This window comes from Dermacentor albipictus, chromosome 10, assembly GCF_038994185.2.
Source record: "Dermacentor albipictus isolate Rhodes 1998 colony chromosome 10, USDA_Dalb.pri_finalv2, whole genome shotgun sequence".
Taxonomy (NCBI): domain Eukaryota; kingdom Metazoa; phylum Arthropoda; class Arachnida; order Ixodida; family Ixodidae; genus Dermacentor; species Dermacentor albipictus.
Genome location: NC_091830.1, coordinates 48,562,377 through 48,580,177, shown reverse-complemented (window position 1 = coordinate 48,580,177; position 17,801 = coordinate 48,562,377). Strand labels below are relative to the sequence as shown.

The window sequence follows — 17,801 nt, the reverse complement described above, 5'->3', positions numbered from 1 at the left end:
AGCCACCCAGCCAGACAAACACGTTGTGAAAATGAGCAAAGTGAAAGGGCCCAGTGAGTTAAAAGCTGTCTTAATGAAAGCGCTCCTATAGTATCTCAACAAACTGAAGAAGACAATCCGCTTAAATGCATGACTTGTTCCAGTTCTGGGGGTGTTCGTATGAGGCGACATAACGACGCACAGAATAGCATGTATCAAGCCATAAGAAACAGCTTTGGTCGTATGCGTGCGTGACACGCCGTGGTCGCCTGTCTTCAAACCATCATGGAGTTGTGTGATGACGGTTTATCTTGAGTGCTCTGGGATAACAACTTCATATCAGAGGCATCAGGAGGACGTTTCTACAGCACAAGATCACACACTGCTAAACAGGATGCTTGCGAGTGAAGGCTTAGGAAGGTTGATTACTACGGCCCTTGTTGATGTTGTTGAAATAACAACAGCGTTTTTATTCATTGTGTAGTGCTGAGGAAATGAGTTCAATTTATATTCATTACTTGCATTAGAATGACAGCGCGCTCTGGCGAAAAACTAAAGCATTAAATTTGAGGGTGCCCTAGTACCCGGCGTACATTGCATAAAATTGCAATAATATGGCATTACGAAATAAAGAGAAGTGAAAACGAGTTCACCTCTTAGTACAGTGTAGTAAAAAAGAAGCACCTTCACAGTAATGTTGTTGAGGGCGCCAAGAATGAATAGGATAGAAACAACAGTCTGGATAGACCTTTAGCGTTTTGGAAACCGGTTAAAATTACTCCCGAAGGCACAAAGCAGACTGACTCAGTCGGACACAAGAGTCTCGCAGTGATGAAATCCCGTAACGATGCAATGACGCATGACTACGCGCGACTGTTTGCCAGCAATAACGACATTCTTTAGAAAATCATACGCTTCGGTATCGCGCTCGTTAATGGAGTAGTTTAATTCAATGTGGAAAAAATTGCTGTGGTGTCCACGGTAATCTCGACTTTAGGCTACTTCAGTCTCATAGCCGTCCGATCATAGAGGACTTACGTGGGAGTGTAGCCGTAAAAATAGGCTGGACTGAATGGTTAATTCAGTAAGGTGATGAAGAGAAAGAAGGCACAAGGTTGCAACAGGCCTCAGGAAAATGAATTGTTGAACAGCGTGGTCCGGGGGCGCGCTATTGTTACAACGCCTATGAAAAATTTACGCAGAAACCCCTCTGGGAGTTGTCTAAGTGTGCGTTAGCATTGTGCCACTTGCTCATCTCCACGCAGCCTGGTCTCATTATGAATGTTATGAAAATTGATTCGAGCAGTATAAACGACAGCGCTGCAGCGACAGGGACTATTATACACCGTGTTCAGCCGTACTTCAGTGGCGGCTGCATATGGTGTGGCCGCGTGGGCTCAATCTTGTAAGCGGTCTGTGATGGGGACACGGTACACCGAGCGTTGATGGCTTCGTTCGCGCTGCGTTCTCGCCGCTTAGTTCGCGTTGAAGCGAGAGGCAGCACGATGGTCAATTCGTTCACGGCTGCGCGCCCTATCTTGAAAGCGAACGTCTTACGTGACGGACGGACGGAGCGACGGACTGACGGACGGGTTTCCTCGTTAGGTGAAGAGGCATATAAATGCTTACCATTTAAAATCTCAAAAGTTATGAACGGCGGCCAACAAAAATGCGGGCGTCATGGCAAATTTGAAACCGCTGGACATCTCGGGACAACTAAATTTGTCGGGTGAAAGATAAAAACTCAACGTTGACAGGGTGGCCGAATTTGGAGACAAATACGTTGACTGGGGAAGGAGTTCAGCTGAAGCCATATGCGCGACATAAGGTGAGAATGCCGGAAGCCGTTGAACAGAGACACCGCAGGTCTTGTAGGCGACGCCCGTTCCCGACAACTGTATAGTAACTGGCAATTGCCCATAGCAGCGAGATGCCTGGTCCTCCGTTACTTGGTGTGCTGAAATCTGGGACATGCACTCTATCACATGAGTGACGGCGAACTCCATGATGCATTCTTCGTCGGCTGGTACCGATCTTCGCGCGATAAGGATGCGAACAAATTGTATCATGTGCCGACTCTCACCTTTGTTCAACTACCAACATTCCTTAGTTTTATTCTTGACAGTCGCTCAACTCGCGAGCGCAACTAAATGCGGCGAGTTGTGCCCGTTGCATCTGGGTATGACGGCAAGCTTTGTGGTTTTCGATATATGCTAGTCTTTACAGCGGCAACATTGTAAAGGTCGAACGGGAGCATGGCAGGCAATATGGAGAACAAACTAATGCCACGAATTACAGCCCAATCATCTTAAATAGCCATCTTCTTTAACGCGCCTGGATAACAATGACGTTCCTGTACTCTGAGAACTAACTGCATGTAATGTATAATACCCAAAGGTGTAACTCACCCGCTGGCCAGTTACACTATTGTGACCAGCTTCGGCCATAACGTGCTAACGGATGACGACACAGTTTGCACTATTCTTTTGCCGTGCCTTATGCCTCAAACAGATAAACCGACTTGTTCATGTGTCTATTGTACTAAAGCACATCCTTTCTCTGTTGGCTGCTGCTGCGGTAGCCCATGAGTTCGGATGAGAAAATTTACTAGGAAATAATCCGGGGCACCTTAGAAAACCAATAGGTAAAAATCAAGAGCCGTCCACAACGACGTCTCCCATAGCCTATGTGCGACATTCAGATGATAAGTCTTACCAACAAATACGTAATACGTTCCGACTGAAGAAAAGGTGCCACGGAGTGCTACCGACGATTATCCTAGCAAGCTGACGTCGCATACTAAGAGCAACAGAACAGTGGCTGTCTTTCGGGAAGCCTCCGAAAAGCTCGGAAATAGTCATCACTCTGTTTTCCGAGACGCGACTAAATACTTAAAAAATAAGTCATTTCGAACCGGCAGGCGGCTACTCTTTATCAGGAACAGAGATAACGCCTCTGGTAGAAGCTTTGGGGAGACGTTCAGGCCGGAACGTTGACGTTGACGGCGGACGTGGAACGTCATTTTTTGCCGCAGGCGTCACGCGAACGTGATCTTTTGGGGGGTGAAGTCAACTGGTCAATAAACCCACATATGCTACCTGAAGGCATCAATTTTGCCGGATTCGAGACCCTGGTTATGTAATAAACGAGAAGGAAGGGGGTTAACCGAGGGGCTCGATTTTTATTCTTGACATCATGAGAAGCCAACAAACACTGACACCAAGTACACCATAGGGGAAATTACTTGTGCTTAATAAATGAAAATAAACAAACGATAAATTATGGTAATTAAAGTGGATGAAAAAACAACTTGCCGCAGGTGGGAACCGAACCCATAAACGCGATATGCGAAGGCTGTGGATTCGGTTCCCACCTGCGACAAGCTGATTTCTCATCCACTTTAATTTCCACAGTTTATCGTTTCTTTATTTTGATTAATTAAGCAGAAGTAATTTCCCCTATACCGTCCTTGGTGTCAGTGTTTGTTGGCTTCTCATGATATGACTAATGAAAATCGGGCCCCTCGGTTAACCCCCTTCCTTCTCATCAGTGGCGTAGCCAGAAATTTCGTTCGTGGGGGGCTCACTTTGCCGCTCGGCCTCCTCCTTACAGAATTAGTCGAGGGATCTATATATATATATATATATATATATATATATATATATATATATATATATATATATATATATATATATATATATATATATATATATATATATATATATATATATATCATTTAGGCACCTTGTTTACATTTTCGTACATATGCAACGACCACGGGTAAACCTCAATGACGCTGTCCTTTGTTAAAATGTATTGCGCAGGAGCAGCTGTCACCGCTCGTGTATTGCGAGCGATTGCTCCGAAATTATAGTCGCAACAGAGAGCACATGTAAAAAAGCAGGAGTTCTGCAAAATATACGAGGCCGAGTCAAATGAAAGTGAGCCAATGCGAATATATGATAAACGGGGTACTTTATTTAAATGTAGTCACCGTGACTATTTAGACACTTGTCCTACTAACGAGTCGCGTAATTCCCGTCTCATAAAACTCCTTGGGTTGCTGCCTCAAAAATCTGTAAATGACTACACGTCATCTTTTGACACGAATCTGGTTCCCTTGAGCAGTTTTTTCAAATTTTACCAAATGTGGAAGACGCAAGAAAACAGGTCTGCGCAGCATGAGGAATGTTGCAACGTTTCCCACTTGAACTTTGCCAGTTTCGTATTAACCACATCAGCGACGTAGGAACGGGCAATATTGTGAAGCAACATGTTCCCAATGCTCAATTTTCCACGTCGTTTGTTCTTGATTGCGACACGCAGCCGATCCGACCTTTCACAATATCTGAAACGATTTAGAGTCTCTCCAGGTTTAGAAAATGCGATCAATAATGGCCCCCCTAACGATCTAAAAAGAAGTCAACACTTTTCCGGCAGAAATGACGGCCTTAGTTTTCGTTGGGAGTGGTGAATTCAAATGCTTCCACTGTAAGCTTTGCCGTAGTGTTTCAGGCTAGTAGTAGCGGCACCATGAGTCATCCTCGGTCACAATTGCAAACAAAATGTCTCCCTCATCTGGGGTTCTTTGACGTGCACCTAAATCTAAGTACGCGGGTGTTTTCGCATTTCGCCTCCATCGAAATGCAGCCGCCGTGACCGGGATTCGATCCCACGACCTCGTGCTCAGCAGCCCAACCAGCATAGCCACTGAGCAACCACGGCCTTTTCAATTGTGTTGGGGATGATTGCACGGTGGCTTTGGCGCGGCCATGGATCGTCTTTGTAACTTTCATGTCCGTCTTTGAACAGTTTGCTACAATGCTTCACAGTGGCCAATGAAACGCAATGTTCAACGCATACGGCAGCCATATGGCGAATAATTTCTTTTGGGGAAACATCTTCATGTGTCAAAAACCTCTCGACACCAAGCCGTTCAACCTTTGGAGTGTCCATTATGTCACGTAACCCTGTTCAACCCAGTGTATGAGAACATTAAAGAACATTTAACCTCACCTCTGCATGTCACTTGTAAATGAGATGTGTATGTGCTACGCGCGTGCCTCGAAAATAATGAACCGAACCATTATTGCGCGGGGCGGGTTGTCTCACTTTCATTTGACTCGCCTTCGTACATTAGAAATGCGAAGATACAATGGAATATACATATGTGAAGATACAGCGTGATACAGGGCAAAAATTGGCACTGGAAACAAAGTTCACTGCGCATATACAGAAACCCTCGCAACAAGATGTTTAAATATACGTATACACATAATATATATAAGTCTCCAATAAATCTACGTACCTAAGAAAAAGTCACTATATATAATGCGTCAAACAAGGCAAATAAACAGGTTGTGCAACCACAGATTCACAGATCACAGCACCCCCCCTCCCTCCACTCCCAAAATGTATCGCGTGCGACAGAAGACGGCGCGCTTCCTCCCCGCTTTTCTCCCTTGCGCACACAAGCGAACGCGTTGCAATCCGTCGAGTCCCCGCAATGCTGGCAGCGAGCGACTATGCATTGTTTCTTTTTCTCGTCTGCTAGCCAGAAAGCGTCCAAAACTCTGCCAGGTGAAAAGGCAGTCGGCCAGAAAAAAACGAACGCGCATCTAAGTGCGCCGCGCGGTTGTCGATGCAGCACGAGAAAAACGCATGCCGCTCTGGCTGGATTGGCAGCCCGCGGGTTGCGAGAACAAAATAAAAAGATGAGAAAGAGGCTTAATGTATCCTCGCAAATAAAAGTCTAGGTAGAAAAATAAATAAGAACTTAGTTACAATGGTGGCTTTAGTGTCTTGACATGGATGCTTTGGCGCAGGTGAAAAAAAATTCATATTCTTTTCAGTGACCTGATGGCACAAATGAACCACCACAACGCTTTGTCTCATCGGACCTCGCTGCGTGCTTTGTCAACTTGTCTGATAGTATGTTGATTTCGCTTGCCTCGTTGTATGGCCCGATGTACGACTTTAGAAAGGTCGATGCACCTTTGGCGTCAAATGTTTACAACAGCATTAAACCCACAAAGTTCCGGAATCGAAAATCTAAACCATGACTTTGGAAATGTCAATGCACCTTTCGCATCAAAATGTTATGAGAACTTTATACCCAAGCGCTCGGTAACTTAAATCCAAGCGCTCGGTAGATTCTGCGGCCTCCACGAGATGCCGAGACGAGCCCGCTCGCCATCAAAACGCCCTTGAAATTTTGTGCTCGGTGGGGCTCCTTGCGTTACGGTATGCGACTCCCGATGCATGGGCATTTCCAGGAAATCCAGCCCGATTTCGCTATGTTCGCGCTAAAACGTGTTTTCGAGCATGAATTCAGGACATTCTAGACAAAATCGAGCATGATTTCCGGCGCCGGGAGTTGTTTTGGTCGGCGGCACATGACAGGAGGAGGAGGAGGAATAAACGTTATTTGTGCACAGCAGATTTGAGACCTAGGCCTCTACCTAAATGACGGCCTCGAGCCCTTGGGCCCTCGCGGCATCTTCGGCCTGCTGGATTGCCTTGCGTTGGTCTTCCGGTGCACAGCTGAGCAACGCGGTCTCCCACTGCTCTCCGGTTTTAATTATTTTATTCTGTATGGGTGTTTTTCGTGCATGACAGCACGAAAAAATTTCGGGGGGGGGGGGCTCAAGCCCCATAGGCCCTCCCCCCCCCTGGCTACGCCCCTGCTTCTCATATATATATATATATATATATATATATATATATATATATATATATGAAAGCGCAGGCCACCAAAGCTTAAAGCAGGCTAACAATTTTTTCTTCAGTAAGTAGTAGCGGAAGAAGAGGACCCCGTCTAAGGGCACGCGACAACGAGACACAATCAAAAGCACGCGCTCACGAAGAAGAAAACAACGCCTTCCTTTCTGTCGGCCCGTACAGATAGCTCTCGTCTGAAGTCTTCAGATATAGTTCGTTCAAGCCTTCTGAACCCCAAGTGCCGCACCTTACAACCTGGCCATGGACCTCTTGCTCCCGCAACGACTGGCCGGCGCTGATCTCCGAACAAGTGAATCGTTTGACTGCGAAGAAGGCTTCGGCGACGGGCCTTTCCAGAAGAGGACGCTCCTTCTGATTCTTCTGGGAGTCTTTTCGCTTAATAGCCAAACCGCCGTGGTGACCCTCGTCACCGGTGACGTCGACCATTGGTGCAAGCCGCCGGCCGGATTTAACATCTCTGCAGCCGATTGGAAGAATAATGCCATACCGACCGAGGCCGACGGACGCTTGAGCCGCTGCCGCGTCTACGAACGCTGCAAGCCCCCCGTTGACCCCAGCAGTCCCATTGAAGATAGGAAGATTGGCGCTGGACCTGCCGAGGCCGGCTGGTGGCACAGCAGATGCTTCCTCGGCGAGCGTGATCTCAACGACACCAACGACACAAGCGACGCGCCCTGTGACGAGTGGGATTACGACGTTCGGACCGCCGAGAGCAGTGCGGTGAGTTATTGGAACATGGTGTGCCACCGACGTTCGCTGGCGGCAGCCCTTGTCACCGTGGAGAATACCGGAGCGGTCTTCTCGCTTACCCTGCTCGGAGCCTTCGTGGACTACGTCGGCAGGAGAGCCATGATCGTGAGCTCCGCCATGGTGACGATGACCTGCACGGTGTGCACCTTGGTGGCGACAAGTTACGTGAGTTACGCGGTGGCACGTTTCCTTAACGGGGGCAGCGTCGCCGCATACACGATCTTCGCCTTCCTAATCCCATTCGAGGTGATGACGCACACGCACAGGCCGCACCAGGTCCTGTTCCTGGCGGTTGTCGGCGCGGCGATAGCTGAGATTTGGAAAGCCATCGTCAAATCTGTGGTCGCCGAATGGCGTCTGAAGCAGGCCGTCTTCCTTGCTCCGACGGCTTTGCTGCTCGCTGCTTTGTCTGTCGCACGAGAGTCTCCCCGCTGGCTTGTCGCGAAAGGAAGGCTGAACGCGGCAGAAGCAGTCATGATGCAGGCTGCCACGACGAACAACTTTCCGCTTGCGACCACCGCCTGTCTCGTGCAAAAACTCAGGGAACAGGTCGAGAAACGCAAGGGTCAGGAAGGCGCAGAACAAGACGACTTGATCGACTGTCACTCCCTCCGACGTCGAGCGTTGGCAATGTTCTTTATCTGCTTCTGCATGTCGTTCGTCTATCACGTCAGCACTTTTTCGACGGCGCGTTTGGGGGAATTCTGGGTCCCGGGCCTCACGGTGGTCGTCACGCTGTGTTCGTACGCGGCCATGCACTTCCTGGTGACCGGCGTCGCCCTTATCACGGTCCTCACCAGTTGCTTCGTGCTGACGGGCTTCATCCAATGCGCGGTGAGTATCGCCGCCGGCGCCGCCGGACTCGGCACCGTCACCAAGGTCTTGCTCGGGCTATCCAAGGGCACGTCAAATGTGATTTTCATCCACTGTTACACATACGTGCTCGAGCTGTTCCCGTCTGCCGTGCGGGGAGGCGCATCCTTCTGGGCGTTCGCCAGTGGACGCCTCGCGGCCACGTTGGCGTCCATGACTTTCATATTGAAACCAACGGGGCACGAAGACGTGCTCTTTGCCATGACGGGACTGCTCCTCTTCGCCTGTCTGCGTGTCATCCGTGCCCTGCCCCGCACGACTGTGGTGGAGGAAGCGAAAATCGTGACTAGGCTAGCTTCGGACTCCACCAGAATGACCGTGGACCACATGAAGCGGACCCTGGTGCGGCCGACTAAAAAAAAGGCGCGCAAGAGAACAAGCTCGGGCAGCTCCAAGTCCTCCGGCAGGAAGAGGCGAAACAGCAGTGCCAGCAGCACTGCTGGCAGTACTAAGACATCCCGTGGCTCCTGCACCGACCACGTGCAGAAGTGACAAGCAGCACGAAGATTGTGCGCACCCCACTGGTGGTGTCGTGTGCTCAAACTCGCGTTGTCAAAGTGTTCTCAAAGGCTCCTCTAGTGTGCTCGTATCAGTTTTAAATTAGCCGCCTTAATGCGGCCTTGCCTTGAATTTAAGTTTTCGGAAAGTAGCAGTTACTCTCTATTTTTGTATTTTTCATGCACCGGTATGTTTAATACGTATCTTACACGTTTTGTGGCTTGCAATATAAAGTCTTGTATTCACACATAATGCGCCCACGCTCTGAAAGATGCCGCATAGTCTTCTGCGTAATAAAAAGCCATGTAGTCTTTTTAAAGAGACCGCTTCTTTCTCTCTGTCCATGAGACCACCACTACAGTTTGTCACTGAATTACAGGCGCAGTGGGAAAGCTGCGAGGCAGCACGTTTCGAGCAGGTGCTACCAATTTGTAACACGCGTCAGCAGCATAAACCACCTTTCTCCCTACGCCTCACGTATCGTAGTCTAGACTGCGTCGTACTCCAGACTGCCCCTGCCCGCCTGTTCGAGTCCTTGCTGAGTGCGATTAGTATTCTGCTCGTATCTAAATTCTTTCACACACCTGTGACCCAACTCGGCTACTAGCTTGAGCCACTGGGTATATGCCAGAATAGAAAGCTTGCTGCTGGCTGCTGCCTCGCTTTGTAGACAACTTAGGTCCCTGGGAACACGATTGTGGCATGCGCTCATTCTTGCCCAATCTCCCAGAATTAGTGCGTCAAGACGACATAAGGAACCTGTAGCATTATATCCTTATAGTAAAGCGATAGCACCACACGAAAGTAGAGCGCGTCCGCTTAATGATTGGCCATTCCGACAAAGTTGCAATGGCTATTCATTAAGGCAATTCATTCAATGGCTGTGTTGCACCTGGCGATGCCGTGCCTTCGACCTGTGCTGGTGGTGGAGACCAACAAGGCACTTCATCTTAAAATGTATCTGTGTGTACATATGTGTATATATATAATATGAATGCGGAGAAATGCATATAGAGCAAATAAAGACAGCTCGTCAATCTACTCAATAAACACTACGCACTTTTGCTTACCAAAACTTTCCCTATCGCATTACTTCCATCATCATAATCACAGTAATCATCATAAGAGATGAAGCTATAGCGATTCAGATGCGTGAATAAAATACCGAAACATGTTTATTGTCAATAAAATCAATCAATTATTATTCATCATACCTCATTAAACATTTAACTTATTACACACCCATCATAATATAGACTGCTAGTAGTGCTAACGTCCCCACCCTCAGGCCAGTGTTCCACTTGTGATGTTTCTCAGACACTTCTAAACATATGGTAGCAGAATGATCCTTCTTCTTTCGGGGGAAATTGAAGGCTACATAGGCAGGTGGGAGGGAAGGCGGATGGTGTACCCTTAGGGTATGGTGCTGGTCTGGGACGCCCTCAACTGCGCGAGGAGCACTCAGGCCAAGGCTGTCCACGAATGCAGCACATACTGAACTAACGAGTGCATCAGACGCCGCCCTCTACAACAGAGTGACGTCCTCTCTCGTCGTCCGGAATTTCGCGCTGTCAGAGCGGTAGTTGTTCTCGGTGAAGCGGCAGTAGTGATCTGAGGAGCCGAACGCTGGATGCTTGGAGCTCCTATCGGGCCAACCCTTCGAGGTTAATGGCGCACCGGAGTATCGAAAGGCATAGCAAAAAATAGCGGTGCTTATGGTGTGATCGTGTGAAGTCACGTTGTAAAAAACGCTGACAAATGTCCTGTACGATCTCCATAAACGCGATTGGTGCCACGTAATCCCCGCAAAAGGTGTTGTACCTGCTCTTTTTCATATGTAGAGGAGTAAACTTTTCGCTAGCGCGTTATGGTTCGTGCCGGTGTCACAAGGGGACATTACCAGCGCTGTCGTTTTTAGATCCGTCTACCGGTATTACCGTATGATACGTCTACGCTTACATATCTCCGGGAGGCCGGAACTCGTCCATTTACGGTAGTCAGTAAACGCAGGCCATAAACGCGCGTGCTCCGTTTGCGGCACTTCAAAACTTAAGGCGGACATACTGCGCGCTGTTGCCTATCTACTAAACAGCCCAGTATCGTTAGCCGAAGCGAAAGCACGTAACCCGTTCGGAATCGATGAGGGCGAAATGCGCAAAAACATATCTACTTAGATTTAGGTGTGCCTCATAATCAAATACTGGTTCTGGCACGTAAAACCCCATAATTTAATTATTTACCTGTGTTGGACGCAGAGGCGACGCAAACAGGGGCTTCGCTGTACCAATGGTTAGTTCCCATCTTCTTCACAATTTCTCTTAACCACTTGATTAATGGCCAACCCTCAATCGGGGCAGGCGCCACGGAGATTCAAGACGATAACAACAACTTGGGTGTTTTTTCCCCTCAGCATGAAAACAAAATTGTAGCATGAAATTTGAATTTGGTGTCAATCGCCGTAGGCTTAATATTGATAATAACGTTTAGTATTGGTTGATTATACCATCCTTAAATTACAAAATTCCCATTCAAGTTGTCTTCCCCTTGTGCCTGCTGCCGTCCGATTCACGGCTGATCACCCGTAGTGGTTGAGCCACACCCACGGCCACCAAACCGAACAAAACAAGGATCGATGGATTCCCGCTTGCGCTACAGTTCCCGTTACGTCGTACACGCAGCAACGAAAGCGATAGCAAGGTGTATAGCCAGGACAACGCTACAGCACGGAGCCGAAGGCGTTCCAGCAACGCTGGCGCGATGAGGAGCAATGCCAACGGCCTTGCATGAGTTAACATCTCGACGGGGCACGATACGAGACAGAAGGAGGAAGTCACCCGGCGCTCGATGGCGCCTAAACAAATGGTTAGATTATTTGACCTCGACCTTTCATACTGTGCTTTCCACTCAAAGCATCGATGTATTGATTGATTGATTGAAAACTTTATTATTCCACCGAGCCGGGGTGCCCGCCTCTTAACCTACGCGTAGGTAAGGGTGGAGGACGAAGCAGTCCCCGCGCGTTGAGGACGGTGATTCTTCACGGCCTCAACGGCCAGGCGGATTGCTCGACGATGGTCGTCTTCAGCCTCGCTCTTGAGCAAGGTCTCCTAGGCTTCTCTACTGTAGATGTTTTCCGTGGCCCCTGGGGAGCCAGCACACTCCCATATTATATGGTCTAGCTTACCTTTTTCTTTACAAATTTTGCAAAGTGCGTCGTTATAGTCCCTCGTCTATACCCACTGCGCTCATGCCAGCCGCGGAAGCCAGAGAACGCTGCCCTGGTTTCGGCGGGGCCGACTGAGCGCAGCGTGAGGGTTGCGTGGACTCGGCTTCGGCACATTTTTTCATCCACACGGCGCTGCGTGTTATCCGGACGCCTTCTGACCCTGCCGTGCCTCGATATCGTGACAGCACGACAACGGCGACGGCGCAAACGTGTCTCGAGCGTCCGTCAGATAACTGGCAACAAAACACGAGACAACGAAAAGGACCTGAAAGTTCGATGAAAGTATGCGCACACCCTCTATCAAGCAATCAAGTGTCACGTGATTTTGGTGCGGGCGAAGACAACGAGAACAATTGACAGTCAATTTAGCGTACGCCTAAGATCCTGCGCGCTGAAAAGACATTCATTAAATTACTTGGCATTCGCATACGAAAGCCTCGTTACTTCTCATTACTTCTTTTCTCCTACTAAATGTCGCGGCTTCGGGTGCCTTAAAGCTACCTAAGTTAACTGTACCTTAGTCAACTTCACACAAATTAGCACCAAAAGTCCTGGATTCGAGCGCCTTAATTCCTCTACGTTACCTGTGCCTTTTTCCCCATGATTAGCGACATCGGTTTGGCAGCGATATGCAAGAGGCGATGTTGAAGACCGCTACGAACGCGGCAGCAGTGGCACGAGCACTCCGATTTTCGGTACCAGAGAACGCGACCTTGAAACATACGAGATCTAAGGCTTTCGCTTTAAAGCCGACAGGAGGAGGAGTATGCACCGTATCACTACTTGTTGGTGGGCTAGTTGGTTCACATTTCTTGCGGTGGAAACGGCGCCATAGAATGTGAAGAAAGGACATTAGAGGAAAAAATGTCAGCAAACGCTCTTTACTCTGTGGTGGCATCTGCACGTGTTTTCACGTCTTTTCTGTCATAAAAACATGCGACGGGAGGTAGCTGCGTATGTATGTATGTATGTATGTATGTATGTATGTATGTATGTATGTATGTATGTATGTATGTATGTATGTATGTATGTATGTATGTATGTATGTATGTATGTGTATGTATGTATGTATGTATGTATGTATGTATGTATGTATGTATGTATGTATGTATGTATGTATGTATGTATGTATGTATGTATCTACGTACTGCTAGTGTCCGATTAGTTGGAGTACTCGACAAAGGGAGCACCGTGGCGGAAGCTCGCAAAAGCTCAGGCGACCTATACCAAATCTAGTCTGGATCCAAACCGGATTTGCCCACACCAGAAAACGAGTACAATGCGTACCAAAGTGTACTGCTGCTTGAAAACAGACAAAAACTTGGAACATATGGAAGTTTTTTATCTTTTTGTTTTGTCGGCCCAATGTAATGGAACATTTATAAAGCCGAGTTCTAGCTACTACGCACACAAGAATAAACTATCAGAAGTCGCGAGCACGACACCATGCATAGTCAATGTGCATTAAACCTCCGCTGCCTCATTCCGCCATCCGCTCGGTGTGAGGTCGGCGGGGCGTCTAACTGCCAGAACTGCTCACGCTACCGCTCTTTCGACTTTTCCAGCTGGACCTGGAGCTATCTAGCCTCGAGGTCTTGGGCTTCTTGCGTAGGCATCGCTTCTCGAGCGTACGCTTCATATGGTCCATACACATTCTGCTGGAGTCCGAAGGGCGCCTGACCACGATTCTCGGTTCCCCGACCACGGTAGCGCATGGAAGGGCGCGGATGACGGGCAGGGAGGCAAAGAGGAACAGTCCCGCAAAGCCGAACACCACGTCTTCGCGTCCGGCCGGCTTCAGGACAAGGATCACTGCCACGAACATGGCCGAAACACGTCCACTCGCGAGTACCCAGCAGGCAACGCCTGTCCGCACGGCCGATGGGAAGAGCTCCAGGACGCACGCAAAACAGTGGACAATAAGTACGTTCGTGATGCCCTTGGACAAGACGAGCAAGGTCTTGACGATAATACCGAAATCACTGCCAGCGGCGATACTGATTGCGCATTGTATGATGCCCGTCAGCAGGAAGCAAGCGGTAAGTACTCTGACGAGGGCAACGTCGGTAATCAGGAAGTGCATCGCCAAGTACGTCGCCAGTGTGACGACAACCGTGAGGCTCGGTATCCAAGATTCCTTGTATTGGGCCGTTGAGAAGGCGTCGCTGAAAAAGACAAACGATATAGAGAAGCAGACAACTAACATGGCCAAGGCTCGACGTCGGAGGGAGTTACGGCCGAGCAGGCTTTCCCTGTCTGCGCTTTCGCGACCCACTTGGTTCTTGATCTGTTTTCTGAGCTTCTCCACTAGACAAGCCGTGACCGCAATCGGGACGTTGTTGGTCTTGGCCCCGTGCATCACGACTGCTTTTGCAACTTCTAGTCTTCCTTTCGCCACGAGCCAACGGGGCGACTCTCGTGTGGTAAACAAAGCAGGGAGCAGGAGAGCCGTCGGGGCGAGGCAGATGATTTGCTTCAGACGCCAGTCGACGACCATGGATTTGACGATTATGATCCAAACTTCGCTCAACGTCAGACCCATGACCGCCAGAAGGAGGAGTTGCTGCGGCCTGTGCACGTGCGTCATCACCTCGAATGTTATCAGACCGGTGAAAAATAGAAAACGGTATGCACGGCGACACTTGCCCCGGTAAGGAAGCGCGCCACGGCATACTGCGCGTAGCCTGTCGCCACGAAGGTGCATACCATGCCGGTCGCCACAACGACTGCGGAGCCCACGAACATGGCTCTCCTGACGATGTAGTCCACGAAAGCTCCGATCAGGATAAGCGAAATGACAGCACCGGTATTCTGGAAGGTTAAAATGACAGCCGGCAGCAAACGTCCCTGGCACACCATCTTCCAGTAGCTCACCGCGCTGGTGTCGGCCGTGCGAACGTCGTAGTTCCATTCTTCACAGGGCGCGTCGCGTGTGTCGTTGGTGTCTCGGAGTTCACGTTCGCTGAGGAAGCATCTGTTGTACCACCAGCCGACCGCGGCAGGTCCACCGGGTGGCTTGCAGCGTTCGTAGACGCGGCAGCGGCTGAAGCGGCCGTCGGCCTCTGTCGGTATGGCAATAATCTTCCAATCGGCTGCAGAGATGTTGAAGCCGGCGAACGGCTTGCACCAATGGTCGGCGTCACTGGTGACGAGGGACACCACGACTGTTTGGCATTTAACCGAGAATGCTCCCAGAAGAATCAGGAGGAGCATCCTCTTCTGGAAGAGCCCGTAACCGAAGCCTTCTTCGCAGTCAAACGACTCGCTTGTTCGCAGACCGACGCCGGCCAGTCGCTGTGGTAGAAAGAGGTCCATGGCCTGGTGGTGAGTGAGATGCTGCTCTTCAGATTGAGAAAACTTGTACGAACTGGATCAGAAGATGAAATTCCAGGTGAAAGCAATCTGGTTGCAGACCGGCATGGAGGAAGGTGTTTCCTTCTTCTTCTTCTTCTTCTTCTACTTAAGCACGCGCTTTTGATCTTGTCTCGTTGTGGCGTGTGACGAATTTTAGTGAAGTGTTCAATGAAGTGTACAACGAAGTGCTCAATGAAATGTTCAATGAAATGTTCAAGTCCAAAGACTTCGAGCCGCCACCTAAGGCCACCATAACAAAAACTGCCGGTCTATTCTTTAATAAAGTTTCTTCTTCTTGCACAAATCAAACAGGGACGAAGAAAAAGAGCTCCTTTTCTTCATCCCTGTTTGTTCTGCACACGAAAGGTTTTTTTTTACATCCTTTGCCTACATTTCTGCATGATTTCGTCTTATGCACAGTGTAAGCCCAAGAAATGCCTACGTTTAAGCGCCACACTGTTCACATCCTCAACTTCGAAGCATTGCTTCCCTAAAGGCATTACACTGGTCCCAAGCTATGCGGAAATGCTAACACGAAATAAGGTGAGTTCGCACTGTGAAGCGTAGAAGCAGCGATGCGTGATGCTTGTCAAGAGAATAATGGCGACGACAGGTGCAAGAAACCCCCCTGGGATTTGTCTAAGTGTGCGTTGGCATTGTGCTACTTGCTCATCTCCATGCAGCCTGGTGTCATTATCAATGTCGTGAATATTGATGCGAACAGCATGAACGACAGCGCTGCAGCGACATGGACCATTATCAACCGTGTTCAGCCGTACTTCAGTGGGGGCTCCATATGGCGCGGCCGCGTGGGCCCCATCTTGTAAGCGGTCTGTCATGGCGACACGGCCCAGCGAGTGTTGACAGCTTCGTTCGCGCTGCGTTCTCGTCGCTTAGTTCGCGTTGAAGCGAAAGGCAGCACGAAGGTAAATTCGTTCGCTGCTGCGGGCCCTACCTTGAAAGCGAACGTCCTACGTGAATGTTGCACGGAGCGACGGACATGTTTCCTAGTTAGGTAAAGAGGCATATAAATGCTTGCGCATTGAAAATCTCAAAGATTGTAAACGGAGGCGACACAAAAATGCGGGCATCATGGCAAAGTTGAAACCGCCGGACATCTCAGGACGACTAAATTTGTAGGGTTAAAGATAAAAACTCAACGTTGACAGGGTGGCCGAATTTGGAGACAAATACGTTGATTGGGGAAGGAGTTCAGCTGAAGCCATATGTGCGAAATAGGGTGAGAATATCGGCAGGAGTTGAACATAGGCACCGTAGGTCTTGTAGCCGACGCTAGTGCCCGACAACTGTAGAGTAACTGGCAAACTGCCCATATGAGCGAGATGCCTGGTACTCCGTTACATTGTGTGCTATCTGGGACGTGCACTCTATCACATGAGAGACGGTGAACTCCACAATCCATTCTTCGTCGGCTGATACTGCTCTTCGCGCGATAAGGATGCGAACAAATTGTGTCATGTGCCGACTCTCACCTTCCTCCAACTACCAACATTCCTTAGTTTTATTCTTGACAGTCGCTCAACTCGCGAGCGCAAGTAAATGTGGCGAGTTGTGCACGTTGCCTTTGGGTATGACGCCAAGCTTTGTGGTTTTCGATATATGCTAGTCTATACTGCGGCTACATTGTAAAGGTCGAACGAAAGCATGACAGGCAATAAGGAGAACAGACAGATCGCTCGAATTACAGCCCAATCATCTTAAATAGCCGTCTTCTTTAACATACCTGGATAACAATGACATTCCAGTAGTCTGAGAACTTACTGCATGTAATGTATCATGCCCAAATGTGTAACTGACCCGCTGGCCAGCAAATGTCAAGCACTATTGTGAGAAGCTTTGCCCATAGCGTGCTAACGGATGACCACACAGTTCGCACTATTCATTTGTCGTGAGTTATGCCTCAAACCTACTTGTTCATGCGTCTATCTTAATACTCAAGCACATGCTTTCTCGGTTGGCAGCGGCTGTAGCCCATGAGTTCGGTTAGGAAAATTTACTAGGAAATAATTTGGGGCACCTGAACGAATCCCATAGCACAAAATCAAGAGCCATCCACAAGGGCGTCTCTCACAGCCTATGTGCAACATTCGGATGGTAAGTCTTACCAACAAATACGGAATACGTTCCCACTGTATAAAAGGTGCCACGGACCGCTGCCGACGATTATGTTAGCAAGCTGACTTGGTAGACTAAAAGGAATACGGCACAGCGATCACTTACGATGCGCCCCGCATCGGACTTAGCGCCCACCTATCACGCGGTGAGCGTCGAGCAACGCAGCGTTCGGCGCGGCAACGAAACGTGCGCCTGAGCGAACGGAACGAACCAAAGAACTCGGTGTCTCGGAGGGGAAACGATC

At 49.1% G+C, this 17,801-nt stretch overlaps 3 protein-coding genes across 3 annotated transcripts; 1 reads left to right on the top strand and 2 right to left on the bottom strand.

The window, feature by feature from the left end:
- Positions 1–6,960: 6,960 nt before the first annotated feature.
- On the top strand, positions 6,961–8,835 carry LOC139050317 (solute carrier family 22 member 7-like). The gene has a single exon (XM_070526550.1). The coding sequence runs from the start codon at positions 6,961–6,963 to the stop codon at positions 8,833–8,835; it is 1,875 nt and encodes a 624-aa protein (XP_070382651.1).
- A 4,751-nt stretch (positions 8,836–13,586) lies between these two features.
- Positions 13,587–14,654, bottom strand: LOC139050316 (solute carrier family 22 member 13-like). The gene has a single exon (XM_070526549.1). It carries the CDS (start codon positions 14,652–14,654, stop codon positions 13,587–13,589), a length of 1,068 nt encoding a protein of 355 aa, XP_070382650.1.
- A 14-nt stretch (positions 14,655–14,668) lies between these two features.
- LOC139050315 (solute carrier family 22 member 7-like) lies at positions 14,669–15,382 on the bottom strand. The gene has a single exon (XM_070526548.1). The coding sequence runs from the start codon at positions 15,380–15,382 to the stop codon at positions 14,669–14,671; it is 714 nt and encodes a 237-aa protein (XP_070382649.1).
- Between the last annotated feature and the right edge of the window lie 2,419 nt (positions 15,383–17,801).